This window comes from Micropterus salmoides, unplaced genomic scaffold (assembly GCF_014851395.1).
Source record: "Micropterus salmoides isolate LMB-PRFRI ecotype aquatic unplaced genomic scaffold, ASM1485139v1 Ms_hic_scaffold_6, whole genome shotgun sequence".
Classification (NCBI taxonomy): domain Eukaryota; kingdom Metazoa; phylum Chordata; class Actinopteri; order Centrarchiformes; family Centrarchidae; genus Micropterus; species Micropterus salmoides.
The window spans coordinates 34,348,959-34,371,709 of NW_024044348.1; the positions used below are offsets into that span (position 1 = coordinate 34,348,959).

The window sequence follows — 22,751 nt, forward strand, 5'->3', positions numbered from 1 at the left end:
AACAACATTTTATAACCCATAATATGAATTTATTATCTGGATTATTATCCTTTAGCATAGCTGGGTGTGGAGAGCCCCCCCCCCCCCGACTTCCTACTGCTTTGTACAATGTTTTCCAGTCCATTTGCTTTAGGGCGTTAAGGTGTTTTATTGAGTGCTATGTAAAGGCAGTTAGAGTGCACATTTAGAGTGTGAAAAGTGTTTAGACCGTAAAAACTTTCCATGTCCGAAAAACGGACAGACTATGTGTCGTTGTCATCATCCCAAGCCCTACAAGAAGAATCACACATATTTACACCAACATGCACTAATTTTCCTTCTTTGTCTTTTGCCTCACTCACACACACAAATCTGCACAGGCACAGAATGAGAGTGCGCTAAACCCTGCTGTTTGCCAAATGGCCTGGTGGTGGGCAGGAAATGTCGAGCCCAGCAGTCTGTGACAGTAAAAGCCCTGGAGAGATGGCTGCTGACCTTAACCTGCAGGGAAATGGACATCACTCAGACACACTCACACACTTTGCATGCATTAACTCCTGACACATGCTCAAATGCATCCTCTGATGGTGCTCATACCACCACATGGGCGCACTGCTTTTACAGTATACACTCTCAAAATGTGTGTGTGTGTGTGTGTGTGTGTGTGTGTGTGTTTTTGTCCAGGCACACTTCTGCCTCTTCTTCTGTGTTACAAGCTGTTCTCTGTGCCAGGGCCCCTATTAGCAGAGTCTGATAAGTTTGGCCCGTCCTGTTTCTTTGTCTCACTGTCAGTGTTATTGGCCAGCTCTGGTGTACAGTGTCTTACTGCTTACGGGTAACGGAAACAAAAGAGAAGCAAGCTGCCAGGATACACAACCTCAGGGAGGATGGCAAAAACACCTGAGTAGAGATCAAATATTTGAACATGCTGTGCTCAGTTCATCCAAACCCTCACTTGAACGAAAGGCTGTCACATCCCTTGTACATTATGGTGTATCAAACCCTCCCGCTGCTGGAGTCGGAGCTTCAGATGAGTATGGGATTTGTGTTTGGAGCCAGGTGTGTTGAGAGGAGGCATCTTAGTGCTGACAGTTTACAAGCCCGAGTTTGGGGGGGCGGGGGGATAGATAGATGATATAGTGCTGTTTCTTTTCAAGACTGTTCTTTGGAATTTAACCCTTTCATGCAGATATTTGGAAGCAAGATGATTTTTTAATCACCATTTAACTTATAGTACCCTCTATGATCGTAACATGTCCCAACTACCACGTGGTGGACCCCCAAGGCGTTGTCTGCAATTCCATTTGATCATTATCTTTGTATCTGTTTGTCATTTTCAGATATTGCATCATAAATTCAAAATAACAGATTTCATTTGGCACCGCAATTTTCATTATTTGCTTCTTCCAAACAAATGCAAGGGTCAAGTCAGTTTCACATGTGTACATCCAAGAAACCTTAATGCCTTCACAACCTAAAACCTCCAGAGTGCGGGAACATTATATTCTTCACTCAGCCAAAAAGGCTGTTGCAGCATCTGCAAAGCTGAGTTTTCCGGGCAACACCAGAGTATCTGAAGAGGAGGCAGGTAACGTTGTGGCTCTGCGGATGATGAAGACTGGTCTCGGTCACCTAGTTAGTGAGCTAGCGTCACGATAGAGATATGTTACTTCACGTTATGAGCTGTAACGTTTTCTACAGTTTCCCTTTTGGTCAATTAATTGTTCATGACGTTGAGAGTAGCAAATAATCATGATTCACAACGTTCCTGTTCACATTCCAGATGTGCTCTACTTTCATAATCATAAACGATGCGTTGCTCATGGCAACGTTTACAGCTGGACAATGTGTTGTTGCCCAGTGCACAAGATTAGACAACACCTGACATGTTTATACTTTCTAAAGAAAAAAAAAAAACAGTTCTCATGTCTATCCGTAAGGCGGTGGCTAATCCGCCCCAGACTCCCTTAAAAAAATCACAGAGTTTTGTGAGTTGTGAGTTAGGGGAAACTATATAGATTTTGTGTAACGCTGTTGCTCTTCTAGATTTGGCAAATGTAATGCATGACGTTATTCCTTTCTTTGTATATTAATATAGTGTTAGTTTGTCCCGGAGTGTTGCAGTACTGGCGGGAAAGCTACTTTGTCACTAGACAGCAGATCAGCTGTTCAGATCAGTGCTCGCACAGCACTGCACAGACACTTATTTCTTTCTGTATATACCTGTTTGGTCCATGACAGGACTGGATTTCAGCAGAACTTTCTGTTGCTGTAGCGGAAACGTTCATTAAAAGATGTATTTTCAGAGCAGTATTTTATTTATTGTCTTGACTGTTAATTAGCAGGTGCCTAAACAATATCCTCAAGTTTAATTTAAAAGCTGATAGCTAAATAAGAGGCATTGTGCAATTTTGCGATTCGTAACCCGAATAGTCAATTATTTGTTTCAGTAATCGATAAAATCATCGACTGTCAAAATAGTCGTTAGGTGCAGCCCTATTTAAAACACTAACTGGTTATGATTTGAAAGAGCGGATAAAACAAAAATGGATTACAACCGGAGCAATATGTCGAATGTAAGTATTACAGTATATCATGAAATGGTCACAGATACAAAGAAACACGGTATCACACTGTTATCAAGATATTAAAAATAATGGCAGTATATAAGGAGACATGCAGGCCGCTTCATTCTGCTTTCACTTATACACATTCATACTCCTTTATTACACTACAGCACGTACACTTTTTGGTGGCTCTGGTTTGGAAGTTTTTTCATCTTTAAGAGCAAGCGCCTTAATATGTCTGATTAAAAAGATTTTTATTGTACATTTTCTCTTTAGAGTGCCTGTCAGTCACAGCTTGGTATACTGCTTCAGTTCCCTTGTTGTCATTACTCCTCCTGTAAGGTCAACCACACGTAACGCAATCCGGGTCTGTCACCGCTTAGACTATCTGCTGCCATCCTAAAGCTGTAAAAAGTTGTTAGCCATCCAGTCCTTAATGGCAGTCAGGTAATTGTGCAAAACAGTCAGTTCATAAGTCTCATCAGCAACCAGCTCATCTCCCTTGACACTTTTTATGGATGTAATTTTGACCGGCACAAATGTCACGAAGGAAGCATAGTAGTCACTGCCGACTGAAGACTGCATGGATTCCAAAAGTTTTTGCACCGACTATTATGGCAGAAAATTGTGTCCTCTTACATTTAATCTTTTATGTATGATCTTTTAATATTATTATTATTATTATTATTATTAGTATTATTACTATTGTCTTTATGGCGTATAGATATGTATTGTGTTTTTATCCTTAACCTTTCCTCTCCTATGCTCCTTATGTTAGTCCGTCCACATTTACTAGGGTTTAGGTCAGAGCTGGGGGATTGTTTTGGTGTTTTCCTATCTTGTTGTTACTATCCTCTCCTGGAATATTCATTCAAGGCTGAGAGAGGATCTCTGTTCCTCAAAACAGAGAAACCTAGACTGTGAAAATGATGATGCATACCTTTGCTCGGGGCCAGACGCCCGAAGCCGCCCTAGGCGGAAGGTCTCTGGACCAGCTGTGTTTTAGTACCTCTCTGTTTATTCTCTTTTATTAATAAATTCTTTAAAGACAACTGTTTGTTGTAACTCAATTCTTTGATTCTTTGACTTTTACATTTCAACAGCAAAATATGTGAAGAATATGTGAGCCCAGGTTTAAAAATACCAAAATGATCCTTTAACTGTTACTAACTTCCCAGGTCTCAAACATTATGATACACTCGGTATAATTAAAATGATACCCGCACATTTGTAATGGAGGAATGTATTCTGAAACCCAATAATGATGTGAGCAGTCACAACCACAGCACAGTCGGGAATGTAATGTGTGAGGAATAGATTATCAGTATTAGTTATAACAGATCAAATAGTCTTTTGTCCGTACCTGTGGGTTCACATGAGTAAACTTCAAAGGCATCTCCAAAGAGGACTCTCATTGCAGCGTCAGTTCTTCAATACTTTATCAAAGCTCTCAGAGGTTGTACTAATATCACAAAATGTTACTGAGACTGACTGAAGTTATAAAATGAGGAGCTTTTATTTCATCTGACAGCGGCCTTCAGCGGAAGCAAACGAAAGGATATAGAATTTTAGCCTCCTTGTTGACAAATAGCTAACATGTCATAATAACAGCAGTGCACTCTTTCAGGTTTTTAACTATTAGAAATACATTTGACTACACCGTGGCTCTGTGTGTGTGTCCTGTATGTCTAAAGGAAAGTGTAGGAACTGGTTTAAAATAAAAGAAGTCGGCTTGCATTAGTAAAGGGATGGAAATTTGAGGCACACACGCACACACACACACACACACACACACACAGAGTAAGAGAGTAGTAATCAGGCCACTTATCTTTCCCAGCCTTCCCTGCTCTGACAAGCAGAACCTCCTGTAGCCCACACCATAGCTCGTCTTTTAATATATATATTTTTTTCACTCATAAAGATTCTCCAGCAGACAACAATACTTCTGAGCTGAGTCCGGGGAGCAGTGTATGGATTTTTCGGTCAGTTCGCCTTTACAGTTACTGTACGCTGGCTAATGGCACCCAGTCCAGTTCTTCCCTTGGACCTCCTCTGCTGAGGTCATTCCACCTCCTTCTCCCTCCCTCTCTGTCAGTCTGTCCATCTCCTGCTCTTCCAGTTTCTTTTTCTTCCTTGTTGTCAGATTGGAAGCATTTCCGTAAATCAGATATCCGCCCTCATCACTTCCCCTTCCTCCAGTTATGACTCAACTTAAAGCTGCGACTGATTCTTATCGTGGTGTTGTCATTACTAGCACATGACGACCTTTTGAAAAGATCAAACTTTACAAACATACACAAGAGAAATGTTCCTCTCCCATGGCCTGGATTGAAAATGACTTAGCATTTCTTTCATGTTTTTTTCCCCCCCGTCTCAACGTATTTCTGCTAAACCCCTGACACTTTGAAATACCCTCATCAAAATATGAATCTCTGAGCTGCACAGACACCAACGTCCCGACAACGATACAGAGCCCAGAGTCATTCGTCTGTGCAGGGGCATGAAAAGAAGGGATTATATTTCATTCAAATAGTTTTTTTTCTTTTTTTTTGGTGGCGGATAAATTCCCTCGCTTGCTTTTTAACTTTTTGAAAGTCTTTGAATGTTTTATTCCTTTGTGATGTGATGCTCGCTCGAGGCTGCCTCCCTCATGCTGCGCTTTGCCAGCTGACACACTGGGAGGGATATGACCTTGAAATAGCATCGCAGAGTCTCAGTGAGGTTTTTTTTCCACTCTTAAGTTTCCTTTAAATGGTTAAATATGGAGCTAGAGGAAAACACAGGACTATTATTATCGATAGAAATTGTGTCAGTATATTGATCAGCCAGTTTATAAATCACTGTGTGGTGGTTTCAGGCACAGGAAGACGTTTGCCTGGACAGAAATAACAAGACATTTGGCTCGAATGTGACCGAAATTCTGTGTGAGCGTGTGTGGGTGACCTTGAGCCTGTTATCTCTGCTAAGTAGACTGCAGCATTCAGCATCAAGGCTATGTAAACAGTCACACACCTAATGTTTTTCCCCAACAAAACAAAAACAAGTGCGCGCACACTAATCACACCTGAGCTTTCTGCATTTTCCTAATCTTTTCACCCCTTTTCACAGTAATAAATAAATACTTGTTTGACTTTTCAAACACACACAGCAGGCAATTAAAATAATGTTCTTCCATAACAAATTGTTACACTTATTAAGTGATGAATCCACCATCATAAGAAACAAGAAGGGAACTGAAAGAAAAGAAACACCAGAAATCTAATTTTAGGGGAGAAAATAATTTTGCGTCTCCGTTCAGTACCATTAGTCAGATGTGGTGATGCTTTGTCAGCTACCTGATTTGCAGACTTACAGCTGTGCACGTAAATCTGCTAGTTCAAGTCATTTTCATCCTGTGTGAGTGTGTTTTGATTTTATTACTGGTGGAGGTGTTTTGACAGAAAGAGATTTGGTACTCTGTGAAATGCTGTTTGTTTGTAGACGATTTTCTTCTGACCGTGAGACACGCGACTGGCTGTGAGACTGAGAGAGTGAGAGGAATGAAAACAAGTAGTGACAGAGTAAATTCCAGAGAGAGGCAGTAAAAGGAAAGGAGAAGAGAAGGAAGTGGGGGATGAAGCAAATAAATAAGAAAGGGCTGTGTGTGTGTGTGTGTGTGTGTGTATATATATATGGTATAAAGGTAAATATGGAAGGGAGAAAGGAAAGGAAAGAAAGAAAATAGAAAGCCAAGAAGAAGATAGAATTGAAAGAATAAGACAGAGGGAGGGAAGAAAGAAAAACAAAGGGAAAACAACAGAAGGCAGGAAGGATGGAAAGAACAAAACAGGAGGACAGAGGGACAGAAAGATTTCGGAAGGAAAGGGGTAAATTAAGAAAGGAATGGAAGGACAGAAAAAAACAGCAGTGGTATGATGGAGGGATGGATAGGCAGAAGGGACAAAGTAAAGAGGAAAAAGGTTGGAATGAATGAAAGAAATAAGGAAGGAAGAAAAAAGAAAATGTAGGAGAGGGGGGAGGAAAAAGAAAAGGAAGAAGGGAGAGAAGTAAAAGGAGAAATGAAATAAGAAAGGATAGAAAGAAATAAAAGTAGAAAGAAAGATCTCAGACACTTCTCGTCTTGTGTCACAACTCAGTGCTTTTAATTTTGGGGGAAAAGTCAAATGAAGCGGAGCTGAAATTCATTTCTGTTCTGCAGGGACTCACAGCAGCGTTCCCTGGCAAATAGCTTTTCACTTTGTCAAATGCAGCGCAGACGTATCTCTGAGAGGCAGGACGCAACAGCCGGGCCTGCTGCAAACCACTGCCACTCCATCCTGCAGCTGGAAATGGGCTATAGCACTTGTTAACCGCATGTCTTAATTGTCTCATCTCAAGACTTCTTTTATTACCTTTTCCACTCAGATCAGCCTCTCTATTAATGAATGCACAAAGAAGGATTCATAAATTTTGGGATTTATATATAAATAACTCTCCACAAAAACATTTTTCAATGCACACAAATATATTTATCATTTATATAAATGTAATACAAATCCACAAATAATAAAACAATGAAAACACAAATATGTCTTGTTTTAAATAAAAGTATTTGCAATTTTCATCAAAAAATATTTGGATGTTGTTACATGTATATACATTTACAGACTGCTTGTTACTTGTGAACTTCCCAGCATTTGAGTGTGGGTTTTTTGAAATTCCCCTGCCGTAGCTCCATTCACAAATGCATTTCTTTTCAACAGTGAATTATCTGTAGCCAATCAGATGGCTCCTTCTGCTTCAGCTAATCAGCGTAGATTCAAGAGTGTCATTTAATGTGATCACATAACATAGTGCTAAATCTGCCGTATGTCAATCTCAACATTGAGTCTGGTAGCTTCTCTCTACAGGTAGGTTAGTTAGGTTAAGATAGTTAGCCACCTAGCTAATGGATGATCCTAGGTTGTCTATCAGTGTTATATAGTAAATGTTTTAGCTAATGCTAGTGTGAAATATGACGATATGCCATATGACGAACTTAGCAAGCAACACAGACATATTGACTTATACGCAACAGTAGAGTTGTCCCTTACCTGTGGAGAGTAGCTACCAGACCCTGAATGCAGCATCTACAGTGGTTACACTGTAGATGCTGCATTCAGGCTTGTAAGATGCATCTGTGCCACTGCCACTGACCCGTTCGAAATGTCAGACTTTTGGTTGTTCTAATGAAGGAAATGCAAAACAGGAAATGGAATTTTACAGCTGAGACGTTAATTTGCTGTATTGTGTATATGTCTATGGATGTAACGCTATATGATCACATTAAATGACACCCTCTAACTTGAATTGTACAACACTGAGTTTGTCACATCTATACGTCTCAAAAACCCCCACACAAATACAGTAGTACAGTTCACACGTGACAAGCTGTATGTAAACGCAGGTTCAACAGTTCGTATATAAATGTAACAACATCGAAATATGATGAAAATTGCAAATACTTTCAAATATATAGATTTGTGGAACAAGAAATGTGTGTGCATCAGAAAACATACTTCAGTCAAGCCCTCTGTAGTCAAAGCTTTTATTTGCTCTGCAGTAAGCAGTATGTTTGGTAGTATGGCTCTGTTCAGGGACCTCCCTGCTTTTTCATGTGCATACATGGAAAGCCTAAGGCAGAGAGAGCAGCAGCAAAGACACCCCCCTCCCCCCCCCCAAGGGTACAGAACAGAGCAGGCGTCAATGACAACAGAAATGACATTGATTAGTCAGACATAGCATGAAAGGATGAGCTGGGGTGGAGGTGGCTTACAGAGGAAGCAAGCAAGGGTAGGCAAGCTAACGCAGCTTAAATAAGGCGCCTTGAATGGGATTTGCCAATGGATGCTAAGAGGGGAATCAGCTGAACCATCAGCTGATGGGGGCTGGGATTGTGAGCTGAGCTTGACTTCTTTTGCCTGCCTGAACTAACCCTATGCTCGATTTGTGAACATTAGTGGGACAATAAATGTTTTTGTGTCAACTGAAAAATATTTTTGTGAAGAGTCATTTACATATAAATCCCAAAATAAATTTGTGAATCCGTCTGTATGCATTCATTAATAGTGAGACTGATCTGACTCCATATTTCCATCTTTTTGTTTGTGTGTATTGTGATTTCTTGCTGTTTTCTGTCCCAAGGCTAGAGGCTGCACTGTGCATTTTTCTGGAATCCATTTCCATGTCATAATCTGCAACTTTTTCATTTGATCTACAGTTTTGTTATCTCAACTGTAGAGCAGTAATTGAACCTGTAGCCACTTCAGAGAAGCCTTTAAGTGCACTTCACTAAACGGTTTACTAGAACAGCAAAGGTGACAGCTGTCATGTAATTGATTTAGGCTGAATTACAGATCTGCTCTCTGCCTCTTTCCAGGACTGAGTCTTTATTCTCTCATTGTGCATAGATGAAGAGTTGTATTTATCCATCCTAATGTTTGGTTTTCGTGGCAGATTAGTGTGTTATCTTTATTTATTAATGTACCTCTTTCCTTAGTCATTCTGTGTGTTTGTTTGTGTAAGCGTAGGTAAACAGTAGTGTTTACCTACTGCTGATACTCTCCTACACTATTGACCATTGAAGGCCTCTGTGACAGCTAAGGGGTCAATAAAATGTTTTGAATTTAGATTTAAATGCCACAAGAGAGCCAGATTTCCTACCAGCAGCTGGTAGTTTACTTGAACAAATTTGAAGACACTTGGTTTCACTCCCAAATCGTCAAATAATGCCGCCTGGTCAGTGGGCATTCGCTTTAAAATATGACTCTGTAGGTGAGGTGGTATAAAGAGAGAGAACGTCCGCATTTGGAGTAGGAAGTGAGGTGGATTGATTAACCTGCTGTTTGGGTCCTTCGTGAAACCAAAAGTAAATAATCTCTTTTAAGAAGCATACAGACATGAGACACATGAAGAAAGCAAATAAACATATTTACCAAACTATCATGAACTATATCATAAACTATATTACAGAAATGAAAACCAAGGAAAATATTGGCATGAAGGATCAGGATATTTAACTACTATCCAACATGCCACACCAAAGCAAATATAGAAATGTGAAACTCTGTTAAAGGATGAGGCTTTGCCTAAACAGATGTCTCTCCACAGCATGTTTAATTCATTCATTAATTTTGTTTTTTCCTTGGTTTTTTTATGATAAGAAATACTGAAATAACAGCCGCTTTATCATCTAAGAAGAAGCATTTTTTAAACTGGCCCAGACCGGTCTTGCTCATCATAGACCTGTGACTGCAGTAGTGCTGAGTTGTTATTTTCCAGGTGTAGACAAATGTCCTTTTGCTGCTGCAGCCCTTTGTGTTGGCTGCAGAAAGATTTACTTAAATGCCTTTTGCCACAGTCTTATGTAATTCCTATTTGTGAGTTAAGTGTGATAATCCATCATTTTGTGTTGTGATTGACTGTTGATGAAGTCCCTTTATACACAGAGTCCTTTGATACATGCTGATGGTAAAGTGATTTAAAAATAAACCTGACTTGGTCAGACCAGAGCTAACTCTGCAAAATGCTCCATATGGAACCAGTAGGGAGCAGAGAACCTTTTTAAATTCTGTCTTTTCATTTCTGTATTTAAAACCCTTCGCCAGACTTCGGTGTGGTGTAATTACGTTCCAGCCCCTCTCAACGTCTGCCAATTTTTTGCTAAAACCACATACTTCAGTGATGGCCTGAACTGAATCTGTTTTATCAAACACTCCTCCTACAATGGGTCTCAAAGAAAAATTTTATACACCTCATTGTGTTGTTTTAGCTTTGTGCTTTTTAATTCATGAAAAAATGGATCTCATTTCCATATCAATTCAGCAGAGAAAATTGGAGGAAAAAATCTGTGGCATTCATTTATTTTATTTAGTATTGGATGCAATTTATGGGTTGGTAGCAGGATGATTGTATTGATGATATGATATTTATTAACTTTACCAGGACTGGACTGGGACATTATCATCATCATTAACTGAATTAAAAATCATTAATCTGGCCATATAGCTATATCAGGTGCCTTTTGTTGAAACATTCAAATCGAGCGTGTGCTCTGCGACCAACCAATCACAGCCTGGATGAGGCAGGACATTAAATAAAGTTTGATGTGCTGCAGCAAACTTTCAAATGTTGAACTGATTGTACTGCATGCATGAATGTTATGATTATTGACGAGTTATCACGTAGCATTATCAAATTAGAGACTAACTCAACCACCATGTAGAGCATTTATCATGCACAAGCATTTAATGAATGAAAGCTACCCACAAATCTAAACTGCTGTAACTGGAATTGATATTTTCCTGATGTTAAGCTGTATAGTATTTAGTATTTACAGTTTCTAGTTTACCATGTCACAGTAAACTTTCTTCTCAGTTAAATCAATAATATGTCAATAGCTAAATTCCCACTGTTCGCCCAACAGCAAAGTTTCCTCTCGAATGCATACTGTACGCTGTTAGATGTCATCAATCTGTGATGTTGAGTGCATTCCAGGAGTTATTTCATATTGAGGTGATGCAATTCATTTTTGTGGCTTACTCAACCTCTCTAAGCCTGCATTATCTTCCTCTACCGCACTTAGCAGTTTCCAGTAGAATTCCCCAAGATAACTTGATTGAACATGTTACATTCATAGGCTAACGTGTAGGTGGAGACAGCAAGAGGGCACGTTTTGTTTCCAGTCAAGAAACACTTTATTCACATGCATATCTGCAAGTAAGACGACTTTTGTACTATATATATAATAATGCTTTGTTAAAGCTTCAGAGCTTTAATTACCTGTGTTCAGTTGCAACTCATTTGTTCTACCAGGTTTTTTTCCTTTTCATTAATTAGTCTGAAATCCAATTCCAGGGAGTGCTATAGAGGTCTTTAAACTGTTCGATTTGGCCTGAGCTATGCTGACCTGATCAGACCAGTGGCTGCACCATCGGGTACATCCAGGGTCCAATATGATTTGTTAACTACCTTTTAGCAGTCTGCGGCAGAGCCACTTTGAAGAATCATCACATCTCTCCTTTTCTGCTTCCCTCCCAGACTCGACACCATTTCGGTCACACTACATTGATGTTTTTTAGGGTGCCTCTGAAAAGGTTGTTTGAAGCAACATTTGAAGACTCATCTCATTGTCCTCTCTGCGGTTGCACAGTCCTCTGTCACGGAGGTTCGACCGCATTGCTCAGAGGAGAGAGTGAGAGGGTCGATTCCTCCTGTGTCTCCATTATATATTTCTATATCTTCTCCTTTGCCAAATGAGTCCTTTGTCTGCTCAGAGACCAGCGCTAATGAGAGAGTTGCATTGCAGCATTTTGGAAGCCATTGCTCCCCTGTTCATCAGGAAAGATTTGTGTTCAGCCATCTGTTTTTTTCTACTCAGCGACCCCCTTCTCTCAGTTCTCTCTATACTCTCTGATTGATGATAAGGAGGTTGTTGGCTAAAACCAGCTCTTATCGACCAAACAAAATGGCTCCCAGCTTACGTGTGTGTGTGTGTGTGTGTGTGTGTGTGTGTGTGTGTGTGTGTGTGTGTGTGTGTGTGTGTGTGTGTGTGTGTGTGTGTGTGTGTGTGTGTGTGTGTGTGTGTGTGTGTGTGTGTGTATGTGTGAGGGTGGGTGGGTGTGCACGCGCATCCACAGACATGCTGATTTGTGTGTGGTGTTGCCTGTCCTCTGTGTTCTATCAGTCTTCATTTGCAAGTGTGCAAACGTGTATGCGTGTATGTCTCAGAATATATGTGTGTCTGTGTGTGTTTGTATCTATGTGTGTGCATCCCCACGATGAGAACGAGATGAAAGGCCACTGCTGCCTGCTTCCTAAATTGCCCTGAATAGACTCATATAGTCACTCGCGCAATGAAGATGATCGTCTCTGCTTAGAATTCACTGACAGTAAGTACGAGTACAAGTAAAGAACGAGATGATGAAAGGCACTGAAGGACACATACAGAGAGAGATATTTACATGTCTATAAATATAATAATAATACACGCAACTCTAAAATTGGATAAAGCAAAAGAGAAAGAAAGAAATGCACACTTATAGAAATAGACATATAAATGAGAGTTTTAGCTAGCAATATCTCATACTGCTAGCTAAAATTCACACTTTAACTGACTTACAGATACACACGCTCATAAAGCCCATTTACAGGGATATAAATAGAAGAGAAACCTACATGAAATAAGTAAGAGATGCAAACACACATAAATAGAATTCTCCATCTTTGATGAAGATAATAATGATTGGGGACAGACATTTTCCATTTCTTCCGTTGGCTTTTGTAAGTCAACATTCAACATTTCCAACATATTTGCTTCATTTGCATGAAATTTATTTCGTGTGATGTATTCAGATGCTATACAAAACAATACATGTCTCTTGTCTGTTTTCCCTGATTGTCCACAAGCCTAAAAGGTCTGAGATGACTGCAGAGAAAACGTCTCTTACCTTTTTTCCCTCCTCTTTTCCTCTGTATATTCTCGTTGTCTTTCATGTATTCTCTCACCCTGCATTCACTCTGCAGGCAACACGAGTGATGTGTTGCTCTTTTGTGACTGTCTGTATGTTGTCTTGCCTTGACAGGCTCTTTCTGCGGCCACAGTTATGAGAACAATGAAAAGCAACGTGTTTTTATCACTTTAGTTCCGTTTTCCCTGATGTTAATTCATTTTGAGGAGGAAAGCTTGCTAGAAAGAATTATTTATGTAGCACACAGGACATAAATATACATTTGTATGTGATCCTCAATATTTTATATTATAATATTTTCTATTAGCCAATGTGCAGTTTTATTGCTACAGATGTTGCGGATATTGTCCAGCCACGTTGTTACAATGTTATGAAAGCAATAATACAGGACAAGGTGTCCTAATATATGAAAATAATAGATGTTGTGGAGAAAAAGAATGCCAAAATGTGAAGCCTGCTGTTTACCTTGCTTCCTGATTTGGACTAGTTACCTTTAATGCTAGTGTTAGTCTGTGTTTTTCTTATCGCATGATGAGTTCATGTCTCAATACTTATCAGCTTACCTTTCTTGTGGTACTCAGCCCATTTATTCCTAAGGAAGATGGAAATCTTTAACAATAGGTCATAAATACATGGTAAATGGTCTGTATTTGTACAGCTCCTTTCTAGTCTTTGCGACCACTCAAAGCGCTTTTACACACTTCATCTATTCACCCATTCATACAATGATGGCAAAGGATAAGTTGCCAACTGCTCATCAGTATCAAACTGGAAGTAAACAATCACACACCGATGGCACAGCCACCGGGAGCAATTTGAGGTTCAGTGTCTTGCCCAAGGACACTCTGACATGCAGCCTGAGCCAAAGCTGCTCTAATATATTTAACTTTTTATCAAATTTTACTCAAACAGTGTAAATTTTAAATAATGCATTTGGGCACAGAGTAAAAAAATATATCAGGCTTTGCCTACACAGACAAAGGCTTGTTAATAGAATCAATTTATTGTTACTTCTGGTCTTTTCTGTAGGCTTGTTGGGAAGCAACTAAGGATTATTTCAATATAGATTTTTTTATATATATATTCTCTTAGTCCGCAACATGCCAAAATGAATGGCAAATGCCCACCACAGTTTGCCATAACCCAGCGACTTATTTAGATTTCTGACTTTGTCTAACCATTGCTCATGTCACTTCTCCAGAGGGTATTAAGTATTAAGATGGTAATGAAAATCAAAATCCTCAAACTAGATAATCTGCAACCACCAAATGGACAGGATTCCTACTTAATAAAAGGCTTAAAATGTTTCATTATAAATGTTGTGCTTCTTTATCTCCTTTTATCTGTTCTACTTCTCCGTTTAATGTTATTTCAACTTCAGCTCTCTGTGTGGGCAGCAAAGCGGAGAAAATGTCTCACGTTTCTCTCCATCTCTGTTTTTCCTTCCCATTTTCATCTACCTCGTTCTTTGTTAATTCCCAGCTCCTTCTCTGCCAGACCAGCGCTCCTGCATCTCTCATCAACCTTTGTGGGTTGTTTTGAGTTCTGCCTTGATTTAGATTGTGTGAGAGCGGAGGTAGCAATAACACAGGCTGTTGTCATTTCGTAAGGGAGTGAGTTTTGATTTGAATCACTGTCTCTCTTCCCCTGTCTCTCCACACACATGCACACTCACACACAAATTCAATTCAACTCAGTTAAATTCTTGTCCAGTTTGCTTTATTGACATAGGTGTTGCAGCATTGCCAAAGAAAGAAAATAAATTGATAACAAAAGCAATAATGAAAAAAAAAAGCAACCGCTACGTAACCGCAAACATGTAAAACATTATTCCTAGTTAAATTAACTAGATTAAATCAACATTAATCCTTGCAAAACCCTAGTAAAACTAAGTGATGTTTGCTGATTGACAAATAACGGAACACTGAGCAGCTGATCTAAACGTTTGTAATCCATCCGTACAGAATCAGCTAGTTCCAGTGTACATATACAGTGTTGCCGAAGGAGGAATGTTCTCAAGAAAGAAAAACAATTAACATACTCACTCATGCAACATATAACAGAGATGTGGTTCACATGCAAATCTCCTTATTCTGTCTCTTTCACAGGGTCCCATAGAGAATGATGTTGTGATTCACGTAGCCCTGATCGCAGAAAGCCAGAGGTAATGTGTGTGTGTGTGTGTGTGTGTGTGTGTGTCTCTTAATGTGGTACAAACCATAAACCAAGGTTATTTTCCGCTCCTCTTTCCTATTCGGCTCACTCAGTGCTGTAATTGTGGTGAGCTCATAAAGCTGGAGCTCAGTCTGACCCCTACCATCATCTGTCAGTCTTCTTGTCTGCGTGGGTTCGTGTGTGTGTGTGTGTGTGTGTGTGTGTGTGTGTGTGTGTGTGTGTGTGTGTGTGTGTGTGTGTGTGTGTGTGTGTGTGTGTGTCAAACAGGGTCAAACGACTCTGTGAAGCTTGTGAACCTGTAGCTTCAATTACTGCTACTGGCAAGTCCCCATCTGGCCTGTTGCGTCATCTTTCCCACTTCAGTCCGCTCTTCGGTTCAGTTCAGTAACAGCTGTTGATTCATAATAAAGATTTATCCTGGACTCGATTTTCATGAGTTTTATATTTACAAGAAGACAAGGCCAAGTTCTACTGACTAAGACAGAGCTTCAAGAACTAGGCTATACACTCATAAAGCTGCGATTTAAAGGTCAACACAAGATTTACAAAGGGGGATTAGCTGTAACTAATTCCAGCACTTCTTTCTTAGAAATATAAAGTGACACACTGATTAAATAAATATTCTGTGTGTGATTTGGTACTGGTATAGGGGTTGTGTATTTCCCAAGCAGCAGGTAGGGGAAGTTTTTATCAGCTTTAATCACCAGTGCTGAAAAAACAGTAACAGCTATACGTAAAACACCTAAAATTATAAATTCAGTATCGTAATTTTGTGTCTGTTTGTGTGCACGTAGACTGCAGGTGTTTTTGAACACCTATGGCATTCAGACCCAGACGCCCCAGCAGGTGGAGCCAATCCAGATCTGGCCTCAGAAGGAACTGGTCAAGGTAACACAGGCACACACTGGTCACACATTGGTCAGTTTTTACAAGCTGTTTACAGCCCCCAACCCCTTAGATAATGTTGCTACACCTGCACATGTGCAGTTTACAATGGTATGAAGTAGTTTATGCTAAGTTTTGGTAGAATGGGTCCTTGACTTAAGACGTATGTAGACAGAAGCAGGCTTTTCATTTCTAGCCGACAACTGTTGATTCTGCCAGGAAGAAATGACAACTGTTGAAGGGTGCTCACCAGGTAATGTGTGCACACCATGAGGCTGAGTCTGTGTTTGATTCCAGCCTGGGGCCCTTTGCTGCATGTCATCCTCTCTGTCTTTCCCCCATTTCCTCTACAGCTCTCCCTATCTAATGAAGACAAAATCCCCATAAAATAAATAATAACTGTCGCAGGCAGATTTTATTAGCTTTTAACTGGCTAGTGGTTACACATATGACGCAATGCTAAATACTGAGGCTAAAGTAGTAGTAGTAGTAGTAAAAATATAATATTAGGCTATGGATACATAATAAGTTACTTTGACAAACAACACAAAGTTTAGATTTAAACTTTACTGTTATGTTATGTTATATTTCACTTACATGGGGAAGGAAGAACCGGGACAGACTGTTTGACAACGTCACCTCAAGCTAACTTCCACAGATCCAATACAGATTATCCCACCAATTACAGCAAGGCTGCGGATTGGTTGAAGTGATTAATCCGTCGACCAGTGATTGCTCATGTTGATTGATCAGTATAATGATGGAGTCGTCACCGAGTCACTCTGGCGTGCTAAGCAACGTCCAAATTTGTTCTCAGAAGGGACTTTAGACAGTTCTGTCAGAGATGAAAGATATCCCAAATGTTGACTTGTGATATTCAGAATGAGTCATTTTGAATCATCCATTGTTACCATAACTGTTTCACTCCTGAAATCCCAGTAACTTAGATATCCCAAGATAAGTGTTGATGTTCTGTTGAAGTAAAAGAAATTACACCTCTATCTGTTGAAGAGGTACATTTTCATTTTAGCAGTAATGCTGCTGTTATTTGTAAAACATAACATTTTTGTGGCAGCCCAACTGTAACAGAAAACCGAAATGTTTTCCCCAAAACCTTTCATTATTAGGCCTTGTTCTCGACCGTGTTCCTTATCAAAATTATTCAGTTTTAACGTTAAGTAACAAAAGTCCTAAAAAAAAAATTAATACTTAACAGCTAAAACTCAAAGATTTGTATTCAAGTCAGTGCTGGCTAATACTGGAACTAGTAAGTCCTGTGATATATTAAATATTTACTTTTTAGTTAAATTGCTATGGTGTATACATGTACATTGCTCTTTGCTCATAAAAAAGGAGAAAGCAAGTAGATTTTGTGAGAGATTTGTTAGACTGGTTGCTGGTATTCTACCAACTTGGAAATGAACCCATAATGGAACCATATATTAGAACCCAACCCTTGTAAAGAAACAATAAGGAGGTTAGCTATATAAAAACTAGACATCATATCTGTTTGGTTACTTGATTATCAACAGCAGAGATACCTCACGTCAGTAACTGAACATTTTGTGAGTCCAGCACTAGCAGCTTTTTCCATCCTGTCCCCACTGCTTCTTTCATCTACAGCAGATTACACCATTTGTACTGTCATTTCTGTGACACCAACCACTACCTCCCATACAACTTCTGTTTCACTTCCATTGTATCCGTCACTCAAACCCCCAGTTTCTCCTCTGGATACTATCCCTCATCTGCATGTGTATTGTTTGAAGTCTAGGAGATACCCCATCTTCTCTCTCTCCTCTGTCAGATCTGTCACTCAATCCCTGGTCTCCTCCCTAGCTTCTGTTCCTCATCTGTCATGTCTGTTATGTGGTGTCTATTCTCCATGCCACCTTCTGTAAACAAACAATTTCTCCTATCATGTCATCTCTCTGGGCTCTTTTCTTTCCTCTAGGCCTTTCTACCTTCTGTCCATCTCCTGTTATATCTATCAATTTCTCTAACCCCCATGCTCCCCTGTAGGCCTACATCCTGCCCCACCCCCATTATGTCTGTTACACCAAACAACTCTCCTCTCCAGGTATATCATCTGCCTTTGAACCGTCATACCTGTTACTTTTCCCTTCTCTCCCCTCTGCCTCTTCCTGCTGTGTGGTGCTCAGCATCTCAGATGGATATGCAATTGTGAGTCAGAGCGGGTGCTCTGGTGAATATTAAATCCGAAGCCCTGACAGACGATTCTTCCTCGACAGGATCTGTTTATCTCGGAGTCTCCACCATCTCTGTTGCTGCGGGCTGCATTTGCTCACCTCACCTCGTCCCTCCTAGCCGTTTGATTGTGTTGACAACAGCTGCCTAACGATGGGAGAGTGGCAATTACATTTTGCAATGTATTATTCCCACCCGTGCACCCTAATGCTTATCCCCTTGCAAATCACTGCTTTGCCCAAAATAGCCTTCCTTTTAGCTGTTTCTCTCTCGGTTTTATATCTCATCTGAATGTGGACGACATTTTGTTTGTTGAGACTCTCATTTTCTCCACAGATTGGTGTGTTGTCAAAATGAGGTCTTAAAGAGACACTCTGGACAAAGACTGCAGGTCTTAAAAGACTGTAAAGGGAAATTCCAGTATTTTACCACCTGGGTCTAATATTTTTGTCAATTATGACTGTTGTTTATGATTACATTTTACTCACCAACTCAGAGATTAGGAAAAAATGGGACAGTATATTTTCAAAAAAATTAAACTTCAACAAAAATCATCTCTACACAAAGTAGGAGTCCCATCATCACAGTTGTAGAGCAGTTAGCGTCAACTTTAGTCTCCCTTTATTGTACAGTGGCTTGTTGATGAAAACTGCAGCGTATACCTTGTTTTAAGTTTCACAATTCAGAAACTTGGAGACACCAACCATCTTCTGGCATTTGCTACTGCTGCAGCAGGTAAGCATGGTAGATTGAAAGTGAACAAAATAGCACATTAAACAGGAAGGCAATCTACTATGCTATGCTGTTCGCAAAAAAAGGAATTTCCTGGGAAGTATTTTCTGTGTTTTGGTGTGGAGTGTTTGAGATCATTCCTGTTAAATAGAATTGTTTTGTAATACATTGTGCCTATGTCTGTCATTCTTGAATTCACTCCAACAGATATGGTGAATTAAATGTTATCATGACCAAAAGTCGTAATGGACAGAAATATGACCCAGCTAGACAAATACTAGAATTTTCATTTCTCTTTTTCTTTTACATTTTACAACAGAGTTATTGTTTGCTGTAATCATTTGTCCTCTCCAAAGATTTAGCTAACTTTGGAACATACCCACTTCATCTGAGAGCAACATGAAAAAGTGCTACCTTATCTTTTAAAGACATTTTACGGGGGAACCCCAGTGGTTACAGAGTGTTTCAGAACCAGAAGGATTTAATATCAAATTCAATAGGTACGCACAGTATCATTTTGAGCTGTTTGGCAGGATGCTGAACCCCTACCTGCAAGTTTACTTTAAGTCCCTCTGGATGACAGCATCTGCTGTAAAAGTAAATATGTTGTGCCCATTTTGTGACACCAACAGTTAACACTTGCACTATTTGTCACAGCAGCTATATATATGTGCAGAAACCTACTCCTTTCTGAGCTCCACTGAAATTGAGGAATGTCCCTATGGTGAATTAAAAGTTTTGCAGTTTGTAAATAGCTGTACATTCTCACACCTTATAACCACTGCAGAAATGTAAAATACAGCTTTTAAATGCAGCTTTTTATTATCACTCCCACCTGTCAGGCTTGCTGTTTGTGCTGCGGTCAGTGGAAATGTGAAGGAATGAAAGGATGCTTTGATAGGCTGCCTGCGTGTTGTAGTTCTTCATTGGTATTCTGCACACAGGAAGTGTTAGGTGCAGAGGTTCTTCTAACCTCCCCTGCCTTTTCTCCTCCCGGTCTCATCATTGCCTGTTAGGGCAGTTATTTGCAATGCCACTTAATCCTCAATTAACATTTCTCTTTTTTATATAAAGACTGTACTGTTTCCTCTTTTAAGGTAATTTATTTTAATTGGTCCAACCCTTGCTTCCCCCTGTTGTGTTCAACACAGCCTTCAAAACAGTGAGAAAGTACACTGGAGTAGCAGAGCACCACCTTTTGGTTGACGTTGTGAATTGCAGTTGATTTGATATGGAAGAATGCGGCATGGAAGGCTTGATAGGCAGATTTCCTGCAGCGCCACTTGAGTGTGTGGGTGTATTGATGCTGTTTCATGATAGGACAGATTGGGGGGTATTTAAATTTAGAATTTATAGTCATCACACATCATAATGGGAATAAGTACTGGTTTCACACTCAGACAGACACATCAGAAATGCGGTTCACACACAGACACATATAAACGGTAACTTGTGATGAGTGTGTCACACCACTAGTCTCCGAACAAGCAGAGCCGAGAAATCAATGTCCATCTTCTTTCTCTTTGCATCTTTGAATCGGTGCATTTTGACAGCAGGCGACACAGCGGTAAGAAGCTTTTATCTGACGCACCGAAGAAATGTTCTGGAAACTGCCATTTCTAAATGCGTTTCAGAGATGGCTGAGGTGAGAAGGCCATGACCTTTTCCTCTGCTTTGCTTTGACAAACTTATTGTCAAATTACTGCAACACCTGTGAAGACGGTCACTGATTTCTATTTCTCTGTCTTGCTCTTTTTAGCTGTATAATTGTGTGCCAGTGGGAATACATCAAGTACAACAATGTTGTTTATGAGGGCTTGTGTTAGGGTTTGAGCTGAATGACACCACACAATTTTAGTCCACCAATTAAGTGAGAAACTTGATTTCTCTGAGCCCATCTTGTTCAGCAAACCCCTGCCAGAGCTGAGCATTAATGTCCAGCTCTCTCCTTGGCTCTGTATGCTGGACACCCTGCACTGCTGATGTTAACAACTTTCAGCTTATAAAGTTGCTTTATAATTTGAGGTCTGACTTGACTCACCTTGAGACTTTGGGACCAGGCTGAGTCTTGAGACATGACTTCTGACTTGATTAAACTACAGTACTTCTGCTGTAGAGGGATGGAATTACAGTGTGTAGACAGATTATGCATCGACCAGATCGAAACCACCTACTCCCAGGCTCAAAATAAAGAACCTCTTCCCACCTCCAATCTATAGCAATCCTGGTGGTGAAAGAAGGATTGGAGAATTTTATTGAGTGGAAAGTATGGTGCTTTACCCAAGCAAAATCATCAATCTGAGATCAAGTTTTAAATATATTTTAAATCAGTCATTTTACCAGTTTCCAATTCAATAAATTTCCAATCTCCAGTGATTTGAGGATATCATCAAGGTTATTTTTCAAGACCCTTCAGAGCCACAGAAAACATTATACAACTGTTTTCATGGGCTGAGTAATACTCCATTATTAAAACTACATTCATGTGGAAGTAGAAATTCACTGTCCTCTAAACCACCTACAGATTTCTGCCAGCAAGTTTCCGATCATTGGTGGGTAGTGGCCTTTTTTTGTGAGACACCAATTACATCTGAAAAATCCCAGTTTAGGGCTGGCACACCCTCTGCATGGAAGCTACAATGCTACTATATCAGAGTCTAGAGCAATGATAGCAACTGTCCTGCCTCCGGCCAAACTCGTTAGCTGAGATAACGTTATGTTTGCCAAACACATGGGTTAGTCCTCAACATCAGGAAGGCTTTTCTCATGTAGAATGAAATATAAAGGAAAACATGAATCTATCTGTGCTGCTTGTCCAAGCATACATCTCTCTAAGTAAGCATACAAACAGTCCAACATTGTATTTATGATACTGTACCATAAAACTAGAGCTAACTAGTTTCACTGTGCAATACATGAACAACGACATTTCAACCAACAAAATCAACTTGACGCCTGCTAGAATTGAGAAACCTGCTTTGTTTACCTCTGTGTGAAATTGAAGACCCGTTGTTTCAAAAAAATTATTATATTATATATTATTGTGAACTGCATATGTGCCATGCTAGAATGGAAAGCACGACAGATAACAGTAACTAAGGGTGGTGGGGCCTAGTGAAGGTTCAATTACCACCAGCTAATTTTTAAGATGGATTTTTTTATTAGTGTATTAAATAAAAAGTGGCTCACGGGGAAAGTATCAAACAGCATGCCATTGTTTATTCTAATGAGGGCTCATGTAGGTCTCAGTTTTCTTATGGGCCTCTGCATCTCAGTACAACAGTGTTATCAGCTCTGGTGCCCATGGGTGCGCTTGGGTCCACTAAACACGCTGCTGATGGCAGCACAGGGACCTTTCATTATCGCTGCGTCTCATAACTTTACACAGAGCTAATATCAGTAGGTGGTTCTGCCATATGGTGGTAATTTCATCTTATGAGTTGCAACACCAGAAATGTCTCAGTGGGACAGACAGATGATGGACCCGCATTTTTATTACGATATGGAATGGTACTGTGCGGCATGACATTTCAAATCAAATATGATATTTTTAATCTCAAAGCAACACTGATATGATCACGGGGAAATGTACAGATGAAGATGTAGATTGAAGTTTTCTCTGAAAAAAGAAAGGCTAGCAGTACGATCATGTGCAATGTGAATGTTGTGTTTCTACACAGGGTATTCGTTTATGTCTCTTTGTAAACATTTGAGGATG

General features: G+C 39.9%; 1 protein-coding gene across 3 annotated transcripts in view; it reads left to right on the top strand.

The window, feature by feature from the left end:
• The window catches only part of phkb (phosphorylase kinase, beta), a 105,329-nt gene that overhangs the window by 61,925 nt on the left and 20,653 nt on the right, over positions 1-22,751 (top strand). For all 3 annotated transcript variants that reach the window (XM_038701486.1, XM_038701485.1, XM_038701484.1), the window contains 2 exons: positions 15,142-15,197; positions 16,003-16,096. In XM_038701486.1, coding sequence (XP_038557414.1) covers positions 15,142-15,197; positions 16,003-16,096 — 150 coding nt within the window. The remainder of the gene's footprint in view (positions 1-15,141; positions 15,198-16,002; positions 16,097-22,751) is intronic.